General features: G+C 47.4%; 1 protein-coding gene across 11 annotated transcripts in view; it reads left to right on the top strand.

The window, feature by feature from the left end:
* The window catches only part of JADE1 (jade family PHD finger 1), a 57211-nt gene that overhangs the window by 27304 nt on the left and 7559 nt on the right, over window positions 1-22348 (top strand). For 6 of the 11 annotated variants that reach the window (XM_011232663.3, XM_011232664.3, XM_034661600.1 and 3 more), the window contains exons 3-9: window positions 1324-1409; window positions 4402-4559; window positions 6492-6679; window positions 9643-9854; window positions 12777-12944; window positions 14208-14324; window positions 18194-18715. In XM_011232663.3, coding sequence (XP_011230965.1) covers window positions 1324-1409; window positions 4402-4559; window positions 6492-6679; window positions 9643-9854; window positions 12777-12944; window positions 14208-14324; window positions 18194-18715 — 1451 coding nt within the window. The remainder of the gene's footprint in view (window positions 1-1323; window positions 1410-4401; window positions 4560-6491; window positions 6680-9642; window positions 9855-12776; window positions 12945-14207; window positions 14325-18193; window positions 18716-22348) is intronic. The other 5 variants (XM_034661606.1, XM_034661605.1, XM_034661608.1 and 2 more) reach the window with 1 other exon arrangement.

Below are 22348 nucleotides of genomic sequence, written 5' to 3'. Positions count from 1 at the left end.
TTGCTGCAACATTGGACGGCACTGGAGGAGATAATGCTAAGTGAAATAAGTCAAGCAGAGAAAGACAATTATCATATGATTTCTCTCATCTATGGAACATAAGAACTAGGAAGATTGGTAGGGGAAGAAAGGGATAAAGAAAGGGGGGGTAATCAGAAGGGGGAATGAAAGCATGAGAGACTATGGACTATGAGAAACAAACTGAGGGCTTCAGAGGGAAGGGGGTGGGGGAATGGGATAGACTGGTGATGGGTAGTAAGGAGGGCACGTATTGCATGGTGCACTGGGTGTTTTACGCAACTAATGAATCATCAAACTTTACATCAGAAACCAGGGATGTACTGTATGGTGACTAACATAATAAAAAAACATTAAAATAAAACAAAACAAAACCAAAAAAAAAAAAAAAAAGGATGGAGTTGGTGCTGCCAAGACGTCTTAGCCTGAGAGGAGCTTAGACATAGTGGCAGTTAGGAGACATGGGTGCCCTGGTAGGGCTTCCAGATTCTGTGGCCTGGCGGAGGAGAGGCTGGATAACAGGATTAATTAGTTGTGGAAGAAAGGTACAGAAAAGAGCCAGTTGGCATTTTTTGGGGGAAAGGGGAGTAGGCAGTTTTACAAGTTATTTGGCCATAGCACTTAGTCTAGTGTAGTCTGAGCTTCCCCGTTCCAGGGCATGCTAAGTTTTTATGTTCTGTGGAGTCAAAGCTTTTTTTCATGTTTTGGGAGTGGCATTATGATTTAAGATATGATCTAGCATTTAGAAAGTTTACTGAAAACTCAGTCAAATGTTTTCCAAATTGTATTGAACAGTGTGAGAGACTTTGAACCTCCTAAGAAGTGTAGGCCTACAGATGAAGGCTCCACATGCATGATTCTCTTAAAAGGCCTCCCCTCCTGTGTGCTGTGCCTGGGCTACACAGTGAGGACTGGAGTGACCTTGTTAAGCCTGCTCTGGAAAGTGAGTGGTTTAAGTAAGTACTGGGAGTGTGGAGGAGCATTGTGGCGTATGTCGTGGGGAGGTGCTGAGATGAGCCTTGCTGAATTTGGTCGAAAAAGCTCCTGTGGGGGCGTCTGGGTGGCTCAGTTGGTTAAGCATCTGCATTCAGCTCGGCTGTGTTCCTGGGACCCTGGGATCAAGCCTGGGGCTCCCTGCTCAGCAGGGAGTCTGCCCCCCTGTCCCTCCTTTCTGCTCCTGCTGGTGTGCTCACGGGTGCGCACACTCTCTCTCAAGTACATAAAATCTTAAAAAAACACCAAAACCCTGTGGCACACAGTGATTTGTGTACTTTTAATTGTTTCTCTTTGGCTATTTGTCTTTAGGCCTCTCAACTACTTGGTCACAGAATTCCCGATCCCAGCACAGGAGAGGCTCGTGCTCCAGACCTGAAGATCGAAAACCTTCCGAGGTATTTCCTGAATGATGGAGTGACTGTGCATGTCCTACCGTGTGCATGAGTACATATGATTGGCACACACCTGGTTGATTGATACTGATGTCTCTCTGCAATCCTGGGGAAGTTATCTAACTTCTTTGTGCCTCAGTTTCCAAATTTGTAAGATGGGGGTGACACAGGTGTTTGCCTCATAGGATTCTTGTGAGGATTAAGTGGGTTAATACAAGACGTTAATACACACTAAGCACTTACAGAGTGCTCAGTAGTAAATGTTAGCTATTATTATTAATTATATTCTTTTTTTCCTTTTCTGTTTCATCTTCGCTGGCTCCCAACAACTTTTCCTCTGGCCAGGAGATCAGCGGGTTCGGCTGCTGCCAGTCCCTGCCAGCCTCAAGTTAGTTTTGGCCATGAATTTGTGGCTTATTTGGCAACAACCCATTGTAATTCTGGGAGTTTTGTTTTGGCGATTACGTTTAAGGCTTTTCCCCCCTTCTTTTTCGATTTGTTTCTCATCTTCTATTTCCCTGCTCCCCCACATTTTGTTACCTACCTACCTACCTATTACCTGTTGTCTCTTTATTTAAAATTGCTTTTAGGTGCATTTCTTGCTGCTGGCCTTTGTTGATGAGGGGCCTCTACTAGTCCTGAAATAGGTTTTCTTTGTCAACCTTTGCCAGGCTCTGAGGATGTAAATGATTGCAGGAAGGGCATGTTAGTTGATCGCAGTTTTAAGGTTTCAGGTGGGCAGGTTGCGGGGAAGATAGCCTTTGGTTCAGCCTCTTGTTTTGTGCTGCCTCTTGAAGGGGACGGCTTCAAAGCCCACCTCCTCCTGTAGCTGCCAGGCCTGCGTTCCACCAGGTTCTTCTGTCTCTGTGCCTGTAATGGGAGTGCTGGGAGACGCTGTGTTGTGGAGTGTAGGGGTTTTTAGTTCTGGAATAACATTCTCCATGAGGAAGCGTAGCATATTTCCTTTAAAATCGTAGAAGACATCCCAGGAGGCACTTAAACATTAGATCAAACCTTCATGGGAAGGTGGCCGTTTTATTGCCTTCATTTTCCCAGGCCTTTGTCATTTTGAACCTGCAGTGCTCCCCTACTTTCCTGTGGGATCTGAGCGGCTCTGCCTGTCTTTATTTCTTTCATTCTCGGTGCTGTCTCCACAACCAGTGTACTCCCATTCACACTGTACTCCTCTTAGCTCAGGACAAGAGTACGGGGGCTTCGGAGAGGGGAGCTAGTACTGGGCCTGATGGGCACGAGGCAGCGGGGAGGCTGAGCAGCATGGATGGTGCCGGCCTTGCCCCCGACCCGTGTTGTGTTTGATTTTTTCCCTAAAATTCTGAGTGGAGCTCTTAGTTCACACTGCTTTATACGTGGGTTAGCACTAACGTCGAATTCTGCCAGAGACCGTGGGGGAGTCCGTTTAGGGTATCGGTTTCAGTCCTTGACCGTCCTCATCTGAGTCTTTCAGTAGAGGAAGGGCGGGCTGCCTTTTCTCAGCTTGTTGCTTCAGTTTGATTTTCCTCCTTCTTTGGTAGACTTCCTTATTTTTTACTTATAAGACTTAGTCGGAATGTGTTTTTTAACTGATTTGCTTCCTGAAGATGTAGACCTGTGATTTCTGTTTTAAAGGACTCTTCTCTTTTGGGGGTAGGAGGGCATGGGTGATACGGGTCCTGTGCACCTGGGCTCGGTGCCTGCTTCAGGGGGCTCCGTGCTGCAGGGGAACCTGACCTTGCTTGTGCTTTTGTGGAGGGTGCGCAGCCAGGTTCTTGATTGTTACCGGGACTTGAGAAACAAGAAGTGGCATAGTTGGGAGAAGTTGGTGTCGAAAAATGGCAGGCCAGAGAAATGGCCTTTTTATTCAGACACTGCCTCAGACTTTATTATGGTGAAGTTTATTAAAGTGATCACCAGTCTGAAAAGCCACCAGGAAAAACAAATATGGACCTATTAGCAGGCATATAATGTGAACTGTGCCTCGCAGCCTAAGAAAGAACTCCCTGTCCCAAGAAGAGAGAGTTCAGCATTGTGACTTGTGTAAACAGAGAGTGTAGCTTACAGATGCAGGCATGCTTCGTGCCAAATACAACTTTGGGCCAGCGCTAATGCCAGGGTCAGAGCTTCCTTATGTAGCCCTGAGACACGAGTGGACTGAGGACAAGGCCCCGGCTGGCAGGAGGAGCAGCTGTGCAAGGGCCACCTTTGCTCTCGTCTCCTCTCTGCCTCTGATGAGGGGTTGAGGACTCCCTCCGTACAGGGGTACTTTGGAGTTTTGTGGGTCTGTTTTTGGTGGGGTGAAGAGAGGGTAGAGTAGCTTGCTTGCTTGCTTCTTTCTTTCTTTTTCTCTCCTTCCCTCCTCTCCTTTCCCCACAAACACTGCTTCCCTTATGGAAGGTAAAGGTGCGTAAACATGTTCTTTACGAGCCCTTTTTCTGACTTGACCCCATTGGTCTGTCATTGCTTCTTTCCCATATTTTTCCCCTCTGTACTTCTGCGTGGCATCTGCCATCGAGCACCTGACTCCCCAAATACCTTGCCATAGGCCCTGGTGCCCTGGGAGGCAGGAGCTGGGTGGTGGCGGTCTGAGTATAGAAGAGGAGGTCCTGGTAGTTTTGGGTTTTGACTTGAAGTTGTTACATGGTCAGTGGAGTTTTATTTCTTAAACGTTTACCAAAAGAGCATCCTTGAGTGAAATAGCAGCAGCCTGCTTTTGAATTGGGAGTTCCTAGAGCTTTTTTGGGGGAGGACAACGAGGTTTCTTCACTGCTGTGCTTGTGGAGTTGATGAAGAAGTGAGAGGGTAGTGTGAGCCGTTGCCATCCCCAGCCTGAGAGGCCAAGGGCGTGGCCGGCTGAGGGGTTCCTGTAATAGGTCAGACCCGATCTCTACTGATACAGTGACCTTGTTACACGGCAGCTCCATGGTTACCCTGCTGCTGCCAGCACTCTGAGTCAGAATGCAAATATCAAATGTCAGTGACCCTTTCTCTCCCTTTCCAGGTGTTTAGGACAGACCTGATCACCGCTATGAAGTTGCATGACTCCTATCAGCTGAACCCAGATGAGTACTATGTGTTGGCAGATCCCTGGAGACAGGAGTGGGAGAAAGGGGTCCAGGTGCCCGTGAGCCCCGGGACCATCCCTCAGCCTGTGGCCAGGTAGACGTGCCTCTCCACCTGCCATTGCCTTTCTGCCCTGACAGCCAGGTGCCTGAGCAGGGCAGTCAAATAACAGGAGGCCTCAAGTGGCCACAGAAATACAAATACATGTTAGGTCCATAGAGTAGTGATTTTGTGGGCCAGGGGCTTCCAAACTTAATATTCCAGCAACTTGGGAAGGCGGTGCTCTCTTTCGAGAGGAGGGCAAATTCCACGACATTTTGGCGAGATGACTGGCTGGAGGAGGGAAATTTGGATGTTTACACAACTGCTGTTTTTTTTCCTCACCCCACCCCCAGTTGTGTTCACTCTGGAGAGCAGTTCTCCTGGAGAGGAGTGTTGCAGGGATGGGCTCCACCTCCGGAGGAGGGCCGATGAGAGGAGGCCTGCCAGATCCTGGTTATGTGGAAGGGGGGCTTCAGAAGAGGGACGTTTGATGAGTTCTCTTCTGCATGGACTTTGCCCAGTTGTTCTTGCCAGGCTTTCTTTGGGTTGACTTAGAAAGCACTTTTCCCCTTAAGGGTCTTGTGGGTCTGGGTCCTTGATGACTTACCTCTGCATGGAGCTGGGGCCAGTTTGCTCATTTCTTCACTGTGTTGCTTCGCTGATGTGGAGGCCCCCCATAGGGAGGGAAGATTCAGGGCCTCTGCGCTCAGCTAGTGCCTGGTTTCTCTGCTGTGCTGTCAGTCAGCTGCCGGCTTTGTGAAGTGGGCTCTTTCATCATTGCTGATCATTGTTGTTTTGGGGTCTCTGTGACAAATATCCCCATGAATGTGCGGCCTTAAATGAACAATCCGATGCCTCCATAGGCCAGAGTCCTGGGCTCTGCAGGATAAACACTGTGTTTGCCTTGAATCTGCATCTGAGGCACAGCACTGTTTCAGCATTGGGAATCCCCATCCAGGAATTACTCACCAAATCATTTTTTTATTTGGGAGCCCAGCTTAAGAGCAGTATATGTTACCACAGCTTATGGAGCTTTTAGCAAAAACCCATGGTTGAGTCGGAGAAATAACTCCCTTTGGTTTGGTTGTTTCAGTGTCCTGTAGATGAAATCACTCTGGTAATTGTGAGGTTGATGACAGTACTGGGACACTCTTTGGACCACTTGATGATGACACGGACTGCTGACACATGGCGATGTGGAGGGAGGAGCTGTGTGGACGGTGGGGCTGTAATGCTGGGCCTTTGTCTTTAGGAAGAGGGCCGTTCCTTCCAAGTTGGGAGTGATTTGATCTTGTGTGCTGTCATTTCTTTTGAGTGGGGTGTGGTGAAGGCACTCCAGGTGTTAACAGGTTTGGGGAGAGGGTGGCAGTACAAGGAGAAGCAGGAGCTTGTGGTCCTCTCCTGGGATCCTAAGTGTATGTTGCGAGAGTCCCCTACTTGGCTAGGCCTGTTGGATTCTTAGCCTGCTTAGTAACGGACAAGGGCTAATTTTATTTTTAAGATTAGAGGTGGTGGGTTTGTCCTCTTGGTTCCCCAGTGCCCCGCTGTGCGTCATCCTGCCTTTGTGGCCACTCCTCCACAGTGTGCTTGAGAACCTAGTGCCAGACCTTCAACAGGTGGGCAGGCCTGATTGGTACAAAGTGATTTAATTTAACCTTGGAGGCCAGTGTTTTCCGGGTTGCCAGTAGGTCCGAGCAAGTGCTATCCTGGATCAAGGCAGGGCATGTGGTCTCCCAGGAAGCCAGTTGGAAAAAGCTGGTTTTGAGGACATCTCCGTGTTTTCACTTGTATCTGTTTACGTTTCGGGGGCTTTAATGAATCCCACTTAGTTTTATTAGCAGTAATGTTAGGGTTTTAAGCCTATTTATCTGGTGATAACCTGGGGTTTAGGGCGTTGGGAGTAGAAGCAAGTTTTGGGCCTTGTGACAGACTTTCTTTGATGTGGCAGGAAGGGTAACCTGACTGCTTTGTTTTCTTGTTAACTAGGGTCGTGTCTGAAGAGAAATCCCTCATGTTCATCAGGCCCAAGAAATACATTGTGTCACCGGGCTCCGAGCCTCCAGAGTTGGGCTATGTTGATATCCGGACGCTGGCCGACAGTGTGTGTCGTTACGACCTCAATGACATGGACGCCGCATGGCTGGAACTGACCAACGAGGAATTTAAGGAGATGGGTGAGAGACCACGGGTTATATTGTTTTATTAACGAATGACGAGTAGAGGAGAATTTCAGGCATGTGGGTGGGTCGTCGAAGCTCCTCCATGTCACCTGGTGAGGCCGACTCCGTCCTGGCTTCGTCTCAGAGTCAGGGGGTCTTTTTGGGAGATTCGTGTGTCTGGCTATGGCATCTGTGTGCAGAGGGCCTCAGTCTGTGAGGGGTTTGTAGAGAGAGTGGTGGGATTGAGGAAAGATGGTTTCCATGGGCATGGGAGGCAGTGTTCCCCATCTCTGCCCTGATCTGCCTGCCTCACTTACCTCAAGGGAACTGAAGGCCAGAGAAGTGAAGTGACTTCCCAGGATGACAGGAGGATCTGGTCTACACAGATTCCTGTTCTGGTAGTGTTTTCCTGCAGTGCGATTCAGATCCTTTCTTCAGCTGTGGCCTGTTGTTTCTCACAGCAAACTGCACACGTTGGCCAAGCTCCCCGTTTTCTAATACACCTCTTGTATTTTTATCTCTGTGATTCTCCTTAAGTCCTGCTCCGAATCTGGAGTGCTTTTCCCTTTTACTGGTTCCCCTCTGCCCTGCTTTCTTTCTGTGAAACCCCGCTTGGCTGAGCATTTTGCCCATCGTGGTCTATTTTCTGTAAGTTCTCTTTTGTGTGCATTTACCTCTCGTGCTTCTGTACCTCACTTTACTTGCGCCTCCCGGTGTCACATGGCCGCCTCCCTTTCCTCTCACATGGCCACCTCTGACGGCTAAGTGCTGCTTGTGGGGCTGTGATGGGCAGGAGTGCAGAGGTCAAGTCTGGGCTCGGTTTGGAGGGACTGTGAGGATGGATTAGAATTTGCGCTGCGGGCCCTGGGTGGGGGAGAGGTGCAGAGAGGTCTGTTGGCAGTTTGGCACACAGTAAGTATATTTACACAGTGCTTGGTGGTGGATGTCACAGCCCCGAGGGACACAGACGGCTGGTGTTGTGTATCAGTCCTTGAGCCTAACACAGGGCCTGACAGACAGCAGACGCTTGCGTTGCCTCGTGGCTCCCCGGCCCATCGCGTGGGAGCAGTAGAGCCGACGGAGCCAGCAAGGTGTGACTTTCTCCTTGTTTGATCACTCACGTATTTTGACAAAGTACAGTGCCTTCCTCCCGGTCCCTGCTTGTCGGTATTAGTGGCCAGGATGGTAGCAAGCCAGGAGGTTGTTTTACACAGTCTGCTCCCAGGTTTTCAGAGCTCTCCTGGAACTGAATACCGTTTCGTTCTAGCTTCAAAGATTATAAAATTCTGCTTTGTAGCAGCTGTGTAAAGACCCGCATCATGCACTTGACTGGCTGGGTGTCCTGTCTACGGCAGAGGGTACAGCCAAAGATGCCGAGGCCTCTGCGGGCGGTGTAAGTAACGAGTACTGGGCTCACTCACCAGGTTGAAAGGTAGTGAGGAGTACCTTGGTTGGCAAGACAGGTATGCGGTTGTCTAACATAAATTGAACATAGCTTTTTAAGATGTTTTAGTTTTTATTGGTCTTTGTAATGGTAGAAGTTAATTATAGGGCATAGGATTGTATTTTCAAAGCCAGTGTTGGTTTCAGAACTGGTAGGAGGAATTGAGATGTAAGTGTCTGGCCGGGCAGTGCAGTATCTTATCAGTAAATAGAGTGTGAGAGATGGATAGGTGGCTTTTTTGAATATGTGCTTAGAGCTTATCATGGTGTCAGTTCTGATGTGTTCTCCAAATTTTTAAAAACTTGAAGTGTTAATTTGATGGTTTTATATTTATCAGAGTGCATAAAAGTTGGCTCTAATGACCTTTCTGTTGTTTCTTACCACTTACATGTTTTGTTAGAATATTTTTATAACCCGTTTTTTCTTTCTGCATGAGTATTTTCATTGTAGGACGTTTGGAATATATCCACAAATGGAAGAAAATAAAAGTCTTATCTCACCACTACTGTAACCACGATAACCATTTGAAATTTATTTTTGATCATTCTTGCATAAGAATGCATTTTATTTGATTCACAATGAGCTGTTTCCTTTGCTTCAGACATTCCTTGTGTTTCCGTCTTTCATGTGTCTGATTAACTATGCATCTCAACTTTGTAAATTCAGAGGGTGAGGAGGGATAAACCAGTTAAAAACATTTGTGTGCTCACAGTGAAATCTGTTCTCAGAGCAACATTTTAAGCAGCAAGAAAGGAATGTTTTTCAGAAGACACTCAAACCGTAATATATGGTCGTGGTGTTTTTAAAAAAATATTTATTTATTTAGAAGATTTTATTTATTTGAGAGAGAGAAAGAGGGAGAGAGAAAGGGAGAAGAGTGTCCGCTGAGCAGGGAGCCCGACATGGGGCTCAATCCCAGGACCTGGGGATCATGACCTGAGCAGAAGGCAGATGTTTAACTGACTGAGCCACCCAGGTGCCCCCCCCCTTTATTTTTTTTTTTGAAAGATTTTATTTATTTATTTGAGAGAGGGAGAGGGAGAAGCAGAGTCCACACTGAGCAGGGGGCCCAACACGGGGCCAGATCCCAGGATCCTGGGATCATGACCTGAGTCTAAGGCAGATGCTTGATTGAGTCAGCCAGGTGTCCCATGTGGTCATGGTTTTGAAGTCACTTACGTGTTAGTTGTTATGTATAATATTATAATGAAATGACAGTCTAACAACATATGTATTTAATATCCTTAAACCCTTTGGGATTTATCTTTTGCTTTTCCACTTAACAACACTACATCTTCAGGGTCTGACCATAAGTAACAAACTGTTGCATGGAAGATTCTTTCTGCCTTTTAATTTGAAGATCCTTCCTTGGATCAGTCCGAGAAGCATTCAGTAGAAAATGTTTGGGACACTCAGGATGGATTTATTTATAAGATTATTTATACATTGTAAATTTAAATATACTAATAATGTCTTACTGTAATATTTATTAATATGGTTTTATTAAAATGTTTTTGTGGCATTTTTCCTTTAGGAATGCCTGAATTAGATGAATACACCATGGAAAGGGTCCTGGAGGAATTCGAACAGCGATGCTATGACAATATGAATCATGCTATAGAGACTGAAGAAGGCCTGGGGATTGAATATGATGAAGATGTTGTCTGTGATGTCTGCCAGTCACCTGACGGTGAGGACGGCAATGAGATGGTGTTCTGTGACAAATGCAACATCTGTGTGCACCAGGTATGTGGGCAGTAAGGCCCAGAAAGAAAGGAGCCGCCTGGTGTGAGCTCATCTACCACCAGGGAGGCCAGAGGTCTTCCTCCGGACGGGGTCTGTTTTCCTGCTGTCCTAAGTGAGTTAAAGAAGTGTGCTCTATGGGCGACATCTTTTTGTTCCTGATAGGTTCTTACAGTCTTTGCAGTATTTCCTACGACTTCTTATGATGGGAAGAATAGGACCCTCTGTGGAAATCATCTTCCCTCGGATAATGTTTTTATTCTTATTCATAGAAGTAAGGTTTACTTCAAAGGAGTATATGAGCCCCTCTGTCCTGTCTCTCACTCCTGAGTTTAGATATTTAAACACAGCGGGGGGGGGGTGGAGGGCAATTTTTAACAGGTGGTTAGTTTGCTGTATTAGTTAGGCTGCCATAATGAAATACCACAAATGGGATGGATTAAAACAACAGACATTTATTATTTTGTAAGTCTAAAGACTAGAAGTATGAAATCAAGGTGTGTTGGTGGGGCCATGCTCCCTCAGAAACTTATAGGGGAATCCTTCCTTGCCTCTGTCTTCTGGTGGTTTGCTAACAGTTGTTGTGTTCTTTGATTTGCAGCTGCACAGTTCTAGTCTCTGCCTTTGTTGTCACATGGTGTCCTCATGTGTCTGTGTTTTCACACATGGCCACCTTCTCCTAAGGACATGCATCATAATGGATTTAGGGACCCACCTTAACTCCAGTATGATACTGTCTTAACTGATTATATCTGTAATGACCCTGTTTCCAAATAAGGCCACATTCTGAGGGACTGGGGTTAGGATAACTTCGTATCTATTTGGGACTCAGTTCAACCCATAACATTTGCTAATGTATTCGTTTTTAAACTGTGATGTTAAGGAAGAGTAAGGACTCTTAACTATTCCTATGGAATATTCTTTGGGTGACCTCTCAGAAAGAAGAATCAAGTTCTGTGAAGTTCTTGCTGATCATAGTCCTTCAAATGTGTCTTCCTCTTGGGCTTCGCCTCTGCTTGAAGATGTCACCACCGGTGGCCTTGTGTCAGCTCGTCCTGACAAGGAGACATGAGGCCACAGTCTCCTGCTTTAGTCATGTTACAGGCCACCTTTTGGCTCTAGATTTTCAGATTATCTGGGAAGTTTCCCTGGGTTAACAGAATTCTTAGGTGGTTTTGTTGTGTCAAGATCACTGTGACTACCAGTGTTGCCATTTTGTTGCTGGTGTTCCCCTCTTGGGTATTTTTTATGCCATTTTACTTATTTTTTTCTCCCTGAGAATTTTGTTTGAGAACAAGGGTTCTGCTTGAAAACTGGTTGAACCCTCTGTGTTATATATAAATGGGTTCACTGACGTCAGGGTGGGCTGTGTAGGGTTCCCCTGTGGTTTAGTAGCAACGTTGGAACTGGGACTTGGGACCCACCAGCCACCCCTGTGAGCAGCCTGCTGTGCCACTTTGCCCCTTTGCCCTCGTGTTTACTTCACCTTCCTGTTGGGAGGTTCTTGAAGGCTTCTCTTGAAGGCATCCTGTATTTGTACTTAATCTTTTAATTTAGCGTAGGAAAAAAAGTTCTCTCTTCAAATGTGACTTTCTCTTTTTAGTATTTGAAACCTTAATAGCGCTATTAAAAATTTTTTTTCCAGTGAGTCTGTGTTGACAGTGGCTTACTCACGGCACCGACCTCGGGCTCCTAAGCTCCAGTCTTGGTGTTACTTAACTCTGCTCCTCTCTTCATGCTTGTGGTTTCCTTTCTGCGTCCTGGCTATTCAGATGGCAGAGTGGCTGTGTTTTTCCTGTCTGGAGGATTGGAGCTATGTTACTGTGTCTCTCGACTTCCTGACTTCTGGTTCATTTAAGGATACAGTTCTGAACAATTTGGTGTTTTTAGAGGTTCCCAATGTGCTCCTGGTACCATCCAGGTTTTGTTTCTTCACTATCTTAACAATTGCCTTTTCTTTTTTTGAACCGTCTTAATTACTTTAGTGGTAAAATCCTTGATTTCAGCAGTTTTGTGTTGTCTTGTGTAATTTTGCCATCTTGTGCAAACCAGGCTTTGTTTCAAATATCGGCTGAAGAGACCAAATTCTCTTTGTCTACAAGGTCTCATTTTTCGGTGCCTGTTGTGTTCAGTGGGGAGAGTGGTGAGGTCTAGTGAGGGGATTTTGTTTCGCTGTGGGAATGCGGACTCTCCTTAGTTCATCTTATTTCAGAGGCCATCTCATTAAACAGCTTTCAGAGACTCAACTGCTTGGTGCGTTTTTCCCTCACTTTGTATCCCACCCACGTTAGTAAATCAGAGAAGGAAAAGGTTCCCCCACTTAGCCTCGTGGAGTGTTTTGAGAATTTATTGCCCAATATTTAGAAACTTAGTGTAGATAAGTGCCTGTAGCAATATAGCAAAGCAGATTTTCTGTAAACCTTTTTGTCCTCCAGGAGTTTTCAGGGCCACTTTCTAGTAGATCAGTATGTGTTTATCCCCGAAGATCTCAGATACCTGCTGGCTCCTCCTGTGAGGCTGCCTGGCCTTTTTGCTGAAGGGAGAGGGTCTCCAGCTATGCGGATGTGGGAGTACCTCTGTTCTGTCCTGTTAAAATCTTTCTAGGTGCTTTTTTTTTTTTTTTAGATTTTTTTTTTTTATTTTTTTTATTTTTTTTATTTTTACTTATGTGACAGAGAGACAGCCAGGGAGAGAGGGAACACAGCAGGGGAGAGGGAGAGGAAGAAGCAGGCTCCCAGCCGAGGAGCCTGATGTGGGACTCAATCCCGGAACGCCGGGATCACGCCCTGAGCTGAAGGCGGTCGCCTTAACGACTGCGCCACCCAGGCGCCCCTCTAGGTGCTTTTTAAATGGATAGATACATGGGGAAAAATAAATGTTTCTTCTTTCTCTGTTTTCTTTGGGGGATGTGCTGTGGCTTCACAGGCCTGTTACGGAATCCTCAAGGTCCCAGAGGGCAGTTGGCTCTGCCGGACGTGTGCCCTGGGGGTTCAGCCAAAGTGTTTGCTGTGTCCCAAGAAAGGCGGAGCAATGAAGCCTACCCGCAGTGGCACCAAATGGGTCCATGTGAGCTGTGCTCTGTGGATCCCTGAGGTAGGTGTGGTTCTTAATAGTAGCTTAGCTCGAGGTACCGCGGGCTTTCAGCTGGGTGTGGGGGTGGGGGGCCGCTCATAAATACAGGGTATTGTAGCCGATGAGTAAAAAGACACCTTTTAATTGCTGTCTTTTCCCCCCTTAAACTGAATCTGAGGCATACTGTCATCTTGACGTGGTGTATAAATTTGTGGGAGTGTTAAGTGGAAGCAGCAGTGAGTTGGACTCTCAGGACTGTGGCCCAGCTAACCCTCCCACTGCTCACACGCGCTCCCAGGAGTGGGCCTGCGGCGCCCACAGCTGTGGCCTCCCTCTGGCCTGGGTGCTGCTCTCGCCTTCCCCATGGATCAGCCCTAAGTCCCTTGGCCTGGTGAGCCATCCATGCAGCACTAGGATGGTTAAAGAGCCACTGCTTTAGGTCACATTTTTGTGATTTTTATTAAAATTCTAACTTAGCCTCAACCTTTTTAATTTCAGGTCTGGTCTAATTTATTTCAATTCCCAGACCTTGACTAATTTAATTTGCATGGCTCACTGTGAGACTATCATTTGTGATTCAGATTTCAGCATTATTTGGGGTGTGTGATTTTGGTGCATTTTTCCTCCTGAGGAAAATTATCTGGAAATGATTTGGATTGGAGACTTGGTAGCACCGAATCTCATGGTTTGGTATTAAAGGGGTTGCAGTTCAGTGATCCAGGCTGAACGCAGACACGATACCTTATTTATCTTGGTAATTTTCCACTTTGAATGTAGTAATGTTTCCTGACTGAAGAGAAGCGTTTTCTTCACTGAGGGAGATACTAAAATTAGTATATATTTACTTCATTGTTCACAAACTATTTAAATATATTTAAGAAGGCTTTTCAGTCTTGACCACTTCATTGCGGGTCAGAGGTCTAATAGATTACATTGTCCCGATACAGACCCATCTTTGCTGTCAGACACTCAGGTGAGAAGTGACCGTTGCTGGTTATCTGAGTGTTTTTATAAACAGGCCCCCCACCCCCACCTCTGATGCATGGAGGGTATGGTGCCTGGGGACTGGACTCTGGGTTTTCTACTGCTGCTGGCCCAGAGCCGGTCCCTGCACTGTCCAGATGCTTGAAAGTAGGGGTTTTCCTGCTCTAGGAGAGTGCATGCATGCCCCTGGCCACCGGCTGGTAGGACGTCTGTAGCAAAATATGTTTCTGCTGTCCATGCTCAGCTCTTGCTTGTCTGATGGCTTCTGCCATCCTGACTTGCTGTTCCTTGGGCCTCTAGGTGAGCATTGGCAGCCCCGAGAAAATGGAACCCATCACGAAGGTGTCTCACATCCCCAGCAGTCGGTGGGCGCTGGTGTGTAGCCTCTGCAATGAGAAGTTTGGGGCCTCCATACAGGTAATCCACTTAGTCATAATGGCATCATTGTCCTTCTCTGTTTTGGGGCTGGAGGAGGGAGGGCTCTGTGAACTGTCAGAGGATTTGGGGATGGGTCTGGAATCAAGGTTCTCACAGCTCTTCTGCGGCTGCTGAGGAACGGTTTGAGCCCAGTGCAAATGCCTTTAGCTGGTGGATCGTGTCCAGCGTCAGCAGAACCCCAGCTGTGACAATCACAGAGCATCTCCACCTGAGCTAGAAGGCAGTTCCAGTTTGTCTCTGGTGTCTGCCTTTCTGCCCCAAGCCTGGCACTGTGGCTCTTTCCACAGGCAGACACCCTCCGGGAAGAACTGGTCTTGGCACTAGAGTGTTGGCCACCCTCCCACCTGCACTACAGCCGCCTCTGTGGCTGCCTCCCAACACTGCTGGTTTCGGTGCGCTCGCAGGGTGTGTGAGACCTTAGCTGTGTGCTGTTCGAAATCAGCTCGGTGTGCTGATTCTTTTGTGTTTGGTGGAATAGAGTCCTTGGAGCACCAGCTGGGTAGAGGGACACCCGCGAGGTGCTGCACCAAGTCTTGTTATCTGAATCCAGGTTGGATATCTGATTCATCATGGCCCCGCAGGTGTGGGGCAGGATGGGGGGAGCTGCTGTGTAAAAACTCTGTGTTTTCTGTGTTCATACACACACTGATAACAGAAAATCATTAGGTAGATAGAATTCTGGAGGGAATGTAAATGACCTGCTGGTTTTTCAGGTTTTCTTTTTTTTTTTATTTTAAGATTTTATTTATTTATCTGCCAGAGAGAGAGACAGCCAGCGAGAGAGGGAACACAAGCAGGGGGAGTGGGAGAAGAAGAAGCAGGCTCCCAGCAGAGGGGCCTGATGCGGGGCTCGATCCCAGGACTCTGGGATCACACCCTGAGCCAGAGGCAGGTGTTTAATGACTGAGCCACCCAGGCACCCCGGTTTTTCAGGTTTTCTAAAGCTCTGCTCCAGAGGTTAATTTCTGGGCCTCACCTTAACTTGCATATAGAGTCATGACTTAATATGACCGGGATGCTGTTTCATTCACCAAGGTCTTCAAGATGCTGTTTGTGGTGGACATTGGCCGTAAAGGTCGAGTCCAGCTCTTTCTCTGGGGGGGTCCCAGCTCAGGGCCACAGGCTGGTCCTCAGTCTCCACAACACATTCTGAGAGCAGAGGCACTGTTTTGGAGTGGCTTCTCTTGATGCAGAAAACACAGCAGATCAGCACAGATACGAACTGCCAGGCTTAGGTTTTAAGGAAATGACCTCATTGGGCAAAATCATTTTGTATTTTGGCTAATGAATACTTCCTTCAGTAAAGTTATCCACTGACCGGAGGTTTTTAAAATTTTTCATTTTTTTAAGCCTGGTATTTCTACTTTCTTCATTATCACCTCCACTGGAGTTCGAGAATCCACAATGTAACATTCAGAGGGTGAGGCATGAGATAGCTGGTGGGATTTGGCTGTGGACCTTGAAAATAGTGCAGGGTTTTGCATCTGAATAGAATCAGTTTAAAACTAAAACATGGCAAAACCCTCTGGCCTTGGGAAAGAATGGAAGAGAAAATTTTTTAAAAGCCTCAGAATTGAAAACAAGCATCAGAGCCTGCGAGAGCGTTTCTGCATAGACTTACCCATGTGAGCACTTGCCGGACACAAGCTGAGGGGAACTGAGGGAGATGGAAGCTGTTTCTTCCATGTTACCTGATGTTCTTTGGATAGAATGTATGGAACCCATCACAACAGCCCTTTTTCCGAGTACACCAGTCCTGGTCCCGAACTGATGTTTGTGAGAGGTGGGCAAATGAGATCTTTTGTTTCTCTTTTGAAGAGAGAAGGGTAAAATGACTTTTTTTGTTGCTGTGGACCTCTTTTTCCCAGAACATTAATTTGAAGGACTCTAAGAGGCCAGCTGAGGTTGATGATTTTTCATATCTTCACAGAATAGATTGATTTTATTAAAGAATTCCTCTCTGAAATGTCTGCAGCTGTGAAGGCTCTGGTTTATGTTTCTGTAACATCTGTTTGCTGAGTCAACCTGAATAGGAAAACCCAGAGGAAGGCCGTTTGGCGCTTTTACAAAGTCTTGTATAAATATTCTGCGGCAGCTCATTCCTCTTTAAGGTTGGGGCGTTTGGGTTAGGTGTAGTTTAAGCCAAACCCAGATAGTGTCTCAGTCATCTGTTCCTACTTTTACTTCCCACTCGGCCATGTGCTAAAAGGGAGGAGCACTTTGTCTTTTAATGATAGTGGCCAGGTTGTGTGTGTGTGTTCTGCCTGCCACTAAAGCTGATTTCACACATTTCTTGGAATTGAGGTTATTTATAGGTAAAATTACAGATTTATGTGAGTTCGTGTGCCTTAAGTGTTTGTAGTGGGATTGGTGCAGGGAGCTGGATTTTCTGTACTTCTGGGTATAAGAGACTTTATAAAAATGGAAGAAATCACGGCTGGCAGTGAGTCACCTCTTCAGTACTGAAATGATTAGGGGAAAAAGCCCCAACTCCAGCCTCTGCCATTTGTGGTTATGGGATTCAGGGTCTGTTGAATAAGTTTAATTAAGCTTTCAGCTGGCCTGGGGCCACCGGGTTCTGCTCCTCTCTGCAGTCCTGGTGTGCCTGGGGATCACTTGGCCTCGCACAAATACAGTGTTGCTTTTAAGGGACTGGCTTCAGTCACCGCAAGGAATCTCCTTCCAGGGATTTGCCCAGCAAGATCAGATGGGGAGAAGTTAATGGCTTTTCTCCTGCTAGCCTTCTGGCTTGCCACCTACATCAAAGCTCTAGATGTCGCCCTGATCAGGCAATGAGAGGGAAGGTATTCAGTGAGGAGGAAGGCACAGCCAGGTGGTGCCTGGTCTCTGGGTTGACGTCCCTGTGACCCACAGGAAGCGGGTCCTTCACAGTTGTGCTTCCACTCTGCAGTCAGTCCCGAGTGGCGCTGGGCCTCCTGGCCCCCGAAGCTTCTGTGGCTGGTGGAGCTTCTTCACCGGTGAGGAGACCTTTTCCCATCCCCCTTCCTGTGCTGGATTCTCCCTTTTCCTGTTCTTCTCTACTCTTCCAGGAGTTTTTTATTCACTCTCCTCAGACTTGAGCAGCCCTTGGCTGCTTGGAAATGTACAATTTATTTTCCCATTCGTGTTGGGCTCTTCCTGGCTGGAAGTAAGCGTGAGGATTCACGTTCCTTGAAAAACTCTGACTAGTAGTTATTCTTCCTGAAGAGATTCTTTTTCAAGCTTTTTATATAAGCACTTTTATTTAATTTATTTTTTTAAAGATTTTTATTTATTTGTCAGAGAGAGAGTGTGAGCAAGCACAAGCAGGGGGAGCGGCAGGCAGAGGGAGAAGCAGGTTCCCCACTGAGCAGGGACCCCAACAGGGGGCTTGATCCCAGGACCCTGGGATCACGACCTGGGCCGAAGGCAGACGCTTAACCGACTGAACCACCCAGGCGCCCCTATGTAAGCACTTTTAAAAGAGTTCAAATCTAGGAAAACCAATTAATTCCTCAGAGTTTACTCTGCATATTATGCCCATGTTCTTTCTGGTATAATCTGTGTGCCAGACCACCTTTGTCTGCATGTGCCGTTTGTGTAATTGTGTCTGCTTTAAGAGGCATTTTGGATGCAGTTACTTTCTAAGAGAGTGATGGTTTGGTTTATGAAACCTTTCATCCAAAGAGTTCCCTTAAATCCCAAGCCTTACTTGTTTCAGACTAGGTGCACCAGGGTTCACCCCGGTAGAGCGCCCTCTCCTGGTATGTGCGTGAAGTGCCACTCTTCCTGCACCTGTATGTGAAGAGGGCCTTCAGCCACTGTTGCTTCATAACTGTCTTTTCTCTCATTCTCTGTGTTCTTTCCAGTGCTCTGTAAAGAATTGCCGCACGGCCTTCCATGTGACCTGTGCTTTCGACCGGGGCCTGGAGATGAAGACCATCTTGGCGGAGAACGATGAAGTCAAGTTCAAGTCGTACTGCCCGAAGCACAGCTCACATAGAAAACCCGAGGAGAGCCTCGGTGAGGGGGCCACGCAGGAGAATGGGGCTTCTGAGTGTTCCCCTCGGAATCCGCTGGAGCCTTTTGCCAGCCTTGAGCAGAATCAAGAGGAGGCCCACCGGGTGAGTGTCCGCAAGCAGAAGCTGCAACAGCTGGAAGATGAGTTCTACACCTTCGTCAACCTGCTGGATGTTGCCAGGGCCCTGCGGCTGCCCGAGGAAGTTGTGGATTTCCTGTACCAGTACTGGAAGTTGAAGAGGAAGGTCAACTTCAACAAGCCCTTGATCACTCCAAAGAAAGACGAAGAGGACAATCTAGCGAAGCGGGAGCAGGATGTCTTGTTTAGGAGGCTGCAGCTGTTCACTCATCTGCGGCAGGACCTGGAGAGGGTAATGATTGACACTGACACCTTGTAGTGACTTAGAAAAGAAGATTGCAAAGAGGCGGCTGCTTGCCCAGAGCAAGGAATGGTAGCCAGTCCCTTTACTCCCAGACCCTTGTACACTGCTGCATGAGGTCGTGTTGGTTAAATACATTTACAGGCTGGTAAACTCACTGTTCATATATGTAAGACTGCCACAGAGTGGGGGGTTTCTCTGTGATTTATTTTTAAAACACTTTCCCACTAATCCTTCTTCTTCTGTAAGATCAAATGGGGTGTGTCCCCTCCCCCCTTCATTCCAGTACTAGAGGGAACTGAGCCCCGGGAAAATGACCAAGGGGTTGGCTCAGAATTGTTTGCAGACGGAGTTAGAAAAACCAGGTGGATTTGATTCATGGTGGGGGCAGGTAGAAGTAGGATCTCTTGTTCAAACCTGCGGAAACACTGCGTGCTGGTGACGGGCTCATCAAGGAGAGCTAAGCACTGCCTCTCTGGCCCACCTTCGTTTCTTGGCTAATTCACAGGGACATTCTGGTACTGTCCCAGAGCAGAGCAGGCAGTGGGTGCCGATGTGTGTGCGTGAACTTGCACACACACGTTTATTTGTTCCCAGGAAGGTCTCCCTGGCAGTGAGGTGCTAAGTCATCACTGAGGCAGTGTATATATCCTGTGCGTGTGTGCTCGTGTGCCCCTGTCCGTGTGCGTCTTTGTGGCGTGTCTGTGCGGGGCCGGGTGGGCTAGCTGGCGCATAGGGCCGCCTGACCTGAGGAGCCCCAAGTAGTGCTCAGTACGCCACTTGATCACGCTACTGGATTGTGAATGTAGTGGCTGTTGGCTGCCTGGAGCCTCGGCTGATGACACTTCCTTCAACTCTTGGCTGCTTTGTGCCTCCCCAACTCTCCACTACCTTTGGAGCCCCAGCCTGGACCTCCCTTCCTGCGACACGAATAATTAGGAGTGGGCTGTCTTCCCTCCTGGGCCTCCTGTTCCCTGTAGGTAGTTTCTGACTGAGGTTGCTAATTGGGGATGCGTCTTAGAGCGCCTTCTGCGCTACCTCCCCTGACTGGCAGCTATGATTAAATTCATTAGTGCACAGGAGCTGGGACCCAAACGCTCTGGCCTGAAGCATCCTGCACTGAAAGGTACCCAAGTGGCCTGAAACAGTTAACGCATCGCCCCCAAGCACCTTACTTATTAGCAGGGAGTGATTCACCTGCCTGGGAGAGGATCTGACACATAGATGATTTGAAATGAGAGCGTAGGCAAAGAATAGGGATAAATCGGAGGAGTATTAAGCCGAAAGATCCAGATCTCACAGAGACCTGCATGGCCCTGCTAAAGATGGCATAGGAGCGGAAGTATTAAGTGTTCATTAGAGATCCTTTTAGTGTGAGACCGGGTGCCCGAGGGCCAGCTTGTTGTGACACCCCCTCCTTGACCAGGTTCAGATTCCAGTTTCAGGCGGAGGCCCAGCAGCAGAGGCAGGCGCCAGTGGGGAGGGGGTTTGTGAGGCTCTTGTGCTGCCGTGCCCCCCCTGGTGGTGAGTGTAAAGAAGACCTCGCCTCAACCACATGTATGTGTGGCATTTTTGTTAAGAGAGGAGAAAGGGATTGGGAGGATAAACCGGAATCCTGGTGAGAAGCCGTTACCCCAGCCTGACGACCGCTGTACTCGGGGTGCATGAGCTGTGCAGTCAGATAGTCCTCAGGAGGGAGGACGACAAGTCTAAATGTTTGGACTGTGTTTGTGTCACCGTCACCACAGAATAAAAGTGTAGAAAATGCTTGTGGTGTACTAACTCTTTTCTGTACTTCAGTTACTCAGATTAACACGCACTTACGAAATTCTAAACATTTCTTGGAGTCATCACTGTTGGTTTTAAGTAGAATGATACCAATGATGTACAAGAAAGAGGGAATAAATCAGGATTTTTTTGTGTGTGTGTGGCATTACTTACGTTTACTTTATTAAAAGCCTAAGAGAGTTTTAGGGGAATTTAGTGTCAGTTTAAAATGGGCTTATTATAATGAAAAATAAGTTTTCCAGAATTTGCCATGATGCCCGTGATGGTGGAGGCTTTAAAAAAAATGGAAATCTTTGCTGTGCCCCTGAGAGCTGCACAGCGCTTTGTAATTATAGACAATAAGTATATCAGGCCGAAGGTTCATCAGGGCGGGGGTGACCGGAACAAATCATAAATTACTTTGTTTTTCAATTCAGTTAGAGTTCTGCTAATTCACACAGTAGTAGTTCATAGCAGGTACGCAGAAGCCGTGAATACATGGGACTATAATCAAGGCTGTGGTCAATCCCAAACTGATAAATGAGTAGCCTTCGTTAGAAATGTGAACAAATGATGAACGATAATGTTAATAGCTCTTTCTTGCAAATACACACCTCGTGGCATTCCACACTGGGTACAGTTCCGGATGGTAAAGTTAGGTGGCAGGAGTGCATTTTACGAGGGTTTGGGAACCTCCATCTTTAAGAAGACACAATTGCTGATGTGTGGTCCATGGTCAAGTTCCCGAGGCTGCCACTTCGCTCTGGTGGGATTCATTTCCCCTAGACGTTGTCTTTTAAAAGATGCAGTAAACATCAGTTCAGCAAATGAGAACTTTCTCAGTCCTGCCCCCTCTGCGCTTGTGGCTAGCTCATCCAAAGGGGCCGACTCTTGGGAGACTGTCCTACTCAACACTCAGTGGAATGATCACCACTGAGAATCTGATAGAGGCTACAGTTGTCCCTGAACAAGAGGCATGTCTAGCTTTGGTGTGCGAGCAGTGTTTGGGATTCAAGAAAACTGCTTGAGACCTTTCTTGGATTCCTCAGGGCGGTGGTTTTAAGAGCATGGGCCCCAGCTAGCAGCAAAATACCTGGAAACTTAACAGAAATGCCAAGATTTGGACCCCACTTCCGACTCGAGAAACTGGGAGCGGGGGGGAGTGGCCGGCATTCTGTGTTTTAGGGTCCCCACATGTTTCTGTTTGAGAATCACTGCTTTTGGGGAAAGCCTGACTCTGGTTTAGCGTGGTGTGGGAGTGCACCCGTGAACTGATTTTTCTGGTTAACTCCTTGCTAGCAGCTGGGAGAGGATGAAGCACGGGAGGACGGTTGGTTGAGTGGCGCACAGGAAGGGCTGAGCGGGGCATGTTTCCAGGTCGAGCCTCCAGTCACAGCAGGGGCTGCTGGTGGAACTTGTCCTGTGAGGAGTGTTTTGTGCATAAAGAAGGGAAGGTTTAGGGCGCCCACTAGTCTGAATGTGGTCAGCCAGGCCTGGGTTGTTCAGGGGTTGATTTGTCCCAATGAAAATCCACCCTGGCCTTAGCTTTTGGGGGTTTCTCATCAGAGATCATGGGGAATAGTGAAGTTTGCCCACTTAGCAGCCAGGGTGGAAGCCTTTCCTGGGGATAGTGGTTGAAGCTATCAGAATTAAATTGAAGTAATAGGCAACGTTCAGGTGCCCTGGTTTCCCTGTTTTCTGTTTTCGTGGATACTTTCAAGTCAGAGAGATGGTAGTATCTTGGCTGTACATCTGACTTGAATACAGTCACCTCATCTGCTCTTAGGATGTCAGAATTTGTTTCTGTTTCCTCTTTACAGAAGTCAGATTCCTTGATGTAAAAACTGTTAGCCCAAA

This window comes from Ailuropoda melanoleuca, chromosome 5 (genome assembly GCF_002007445.2).
Source record: "Ailuropoda melanoleuca isolate Jingjing chromosome 5, ASM200744v2, whole genome shotgun sequence".
In the NCBI taxonomy this organism is placed as follows: domain Eukaryota; kingdom Metazoa; phylum Chordata; class Mammalia; order Carnivora; family Ursidae; genus Ailuropoda; species Ailuropoda melanoleuca.
The sequence above is the reverse complement of the archived record's forward strand: the minus strand, read 5'-3'. Positions and strand labels throughout refer to the sequence as shown.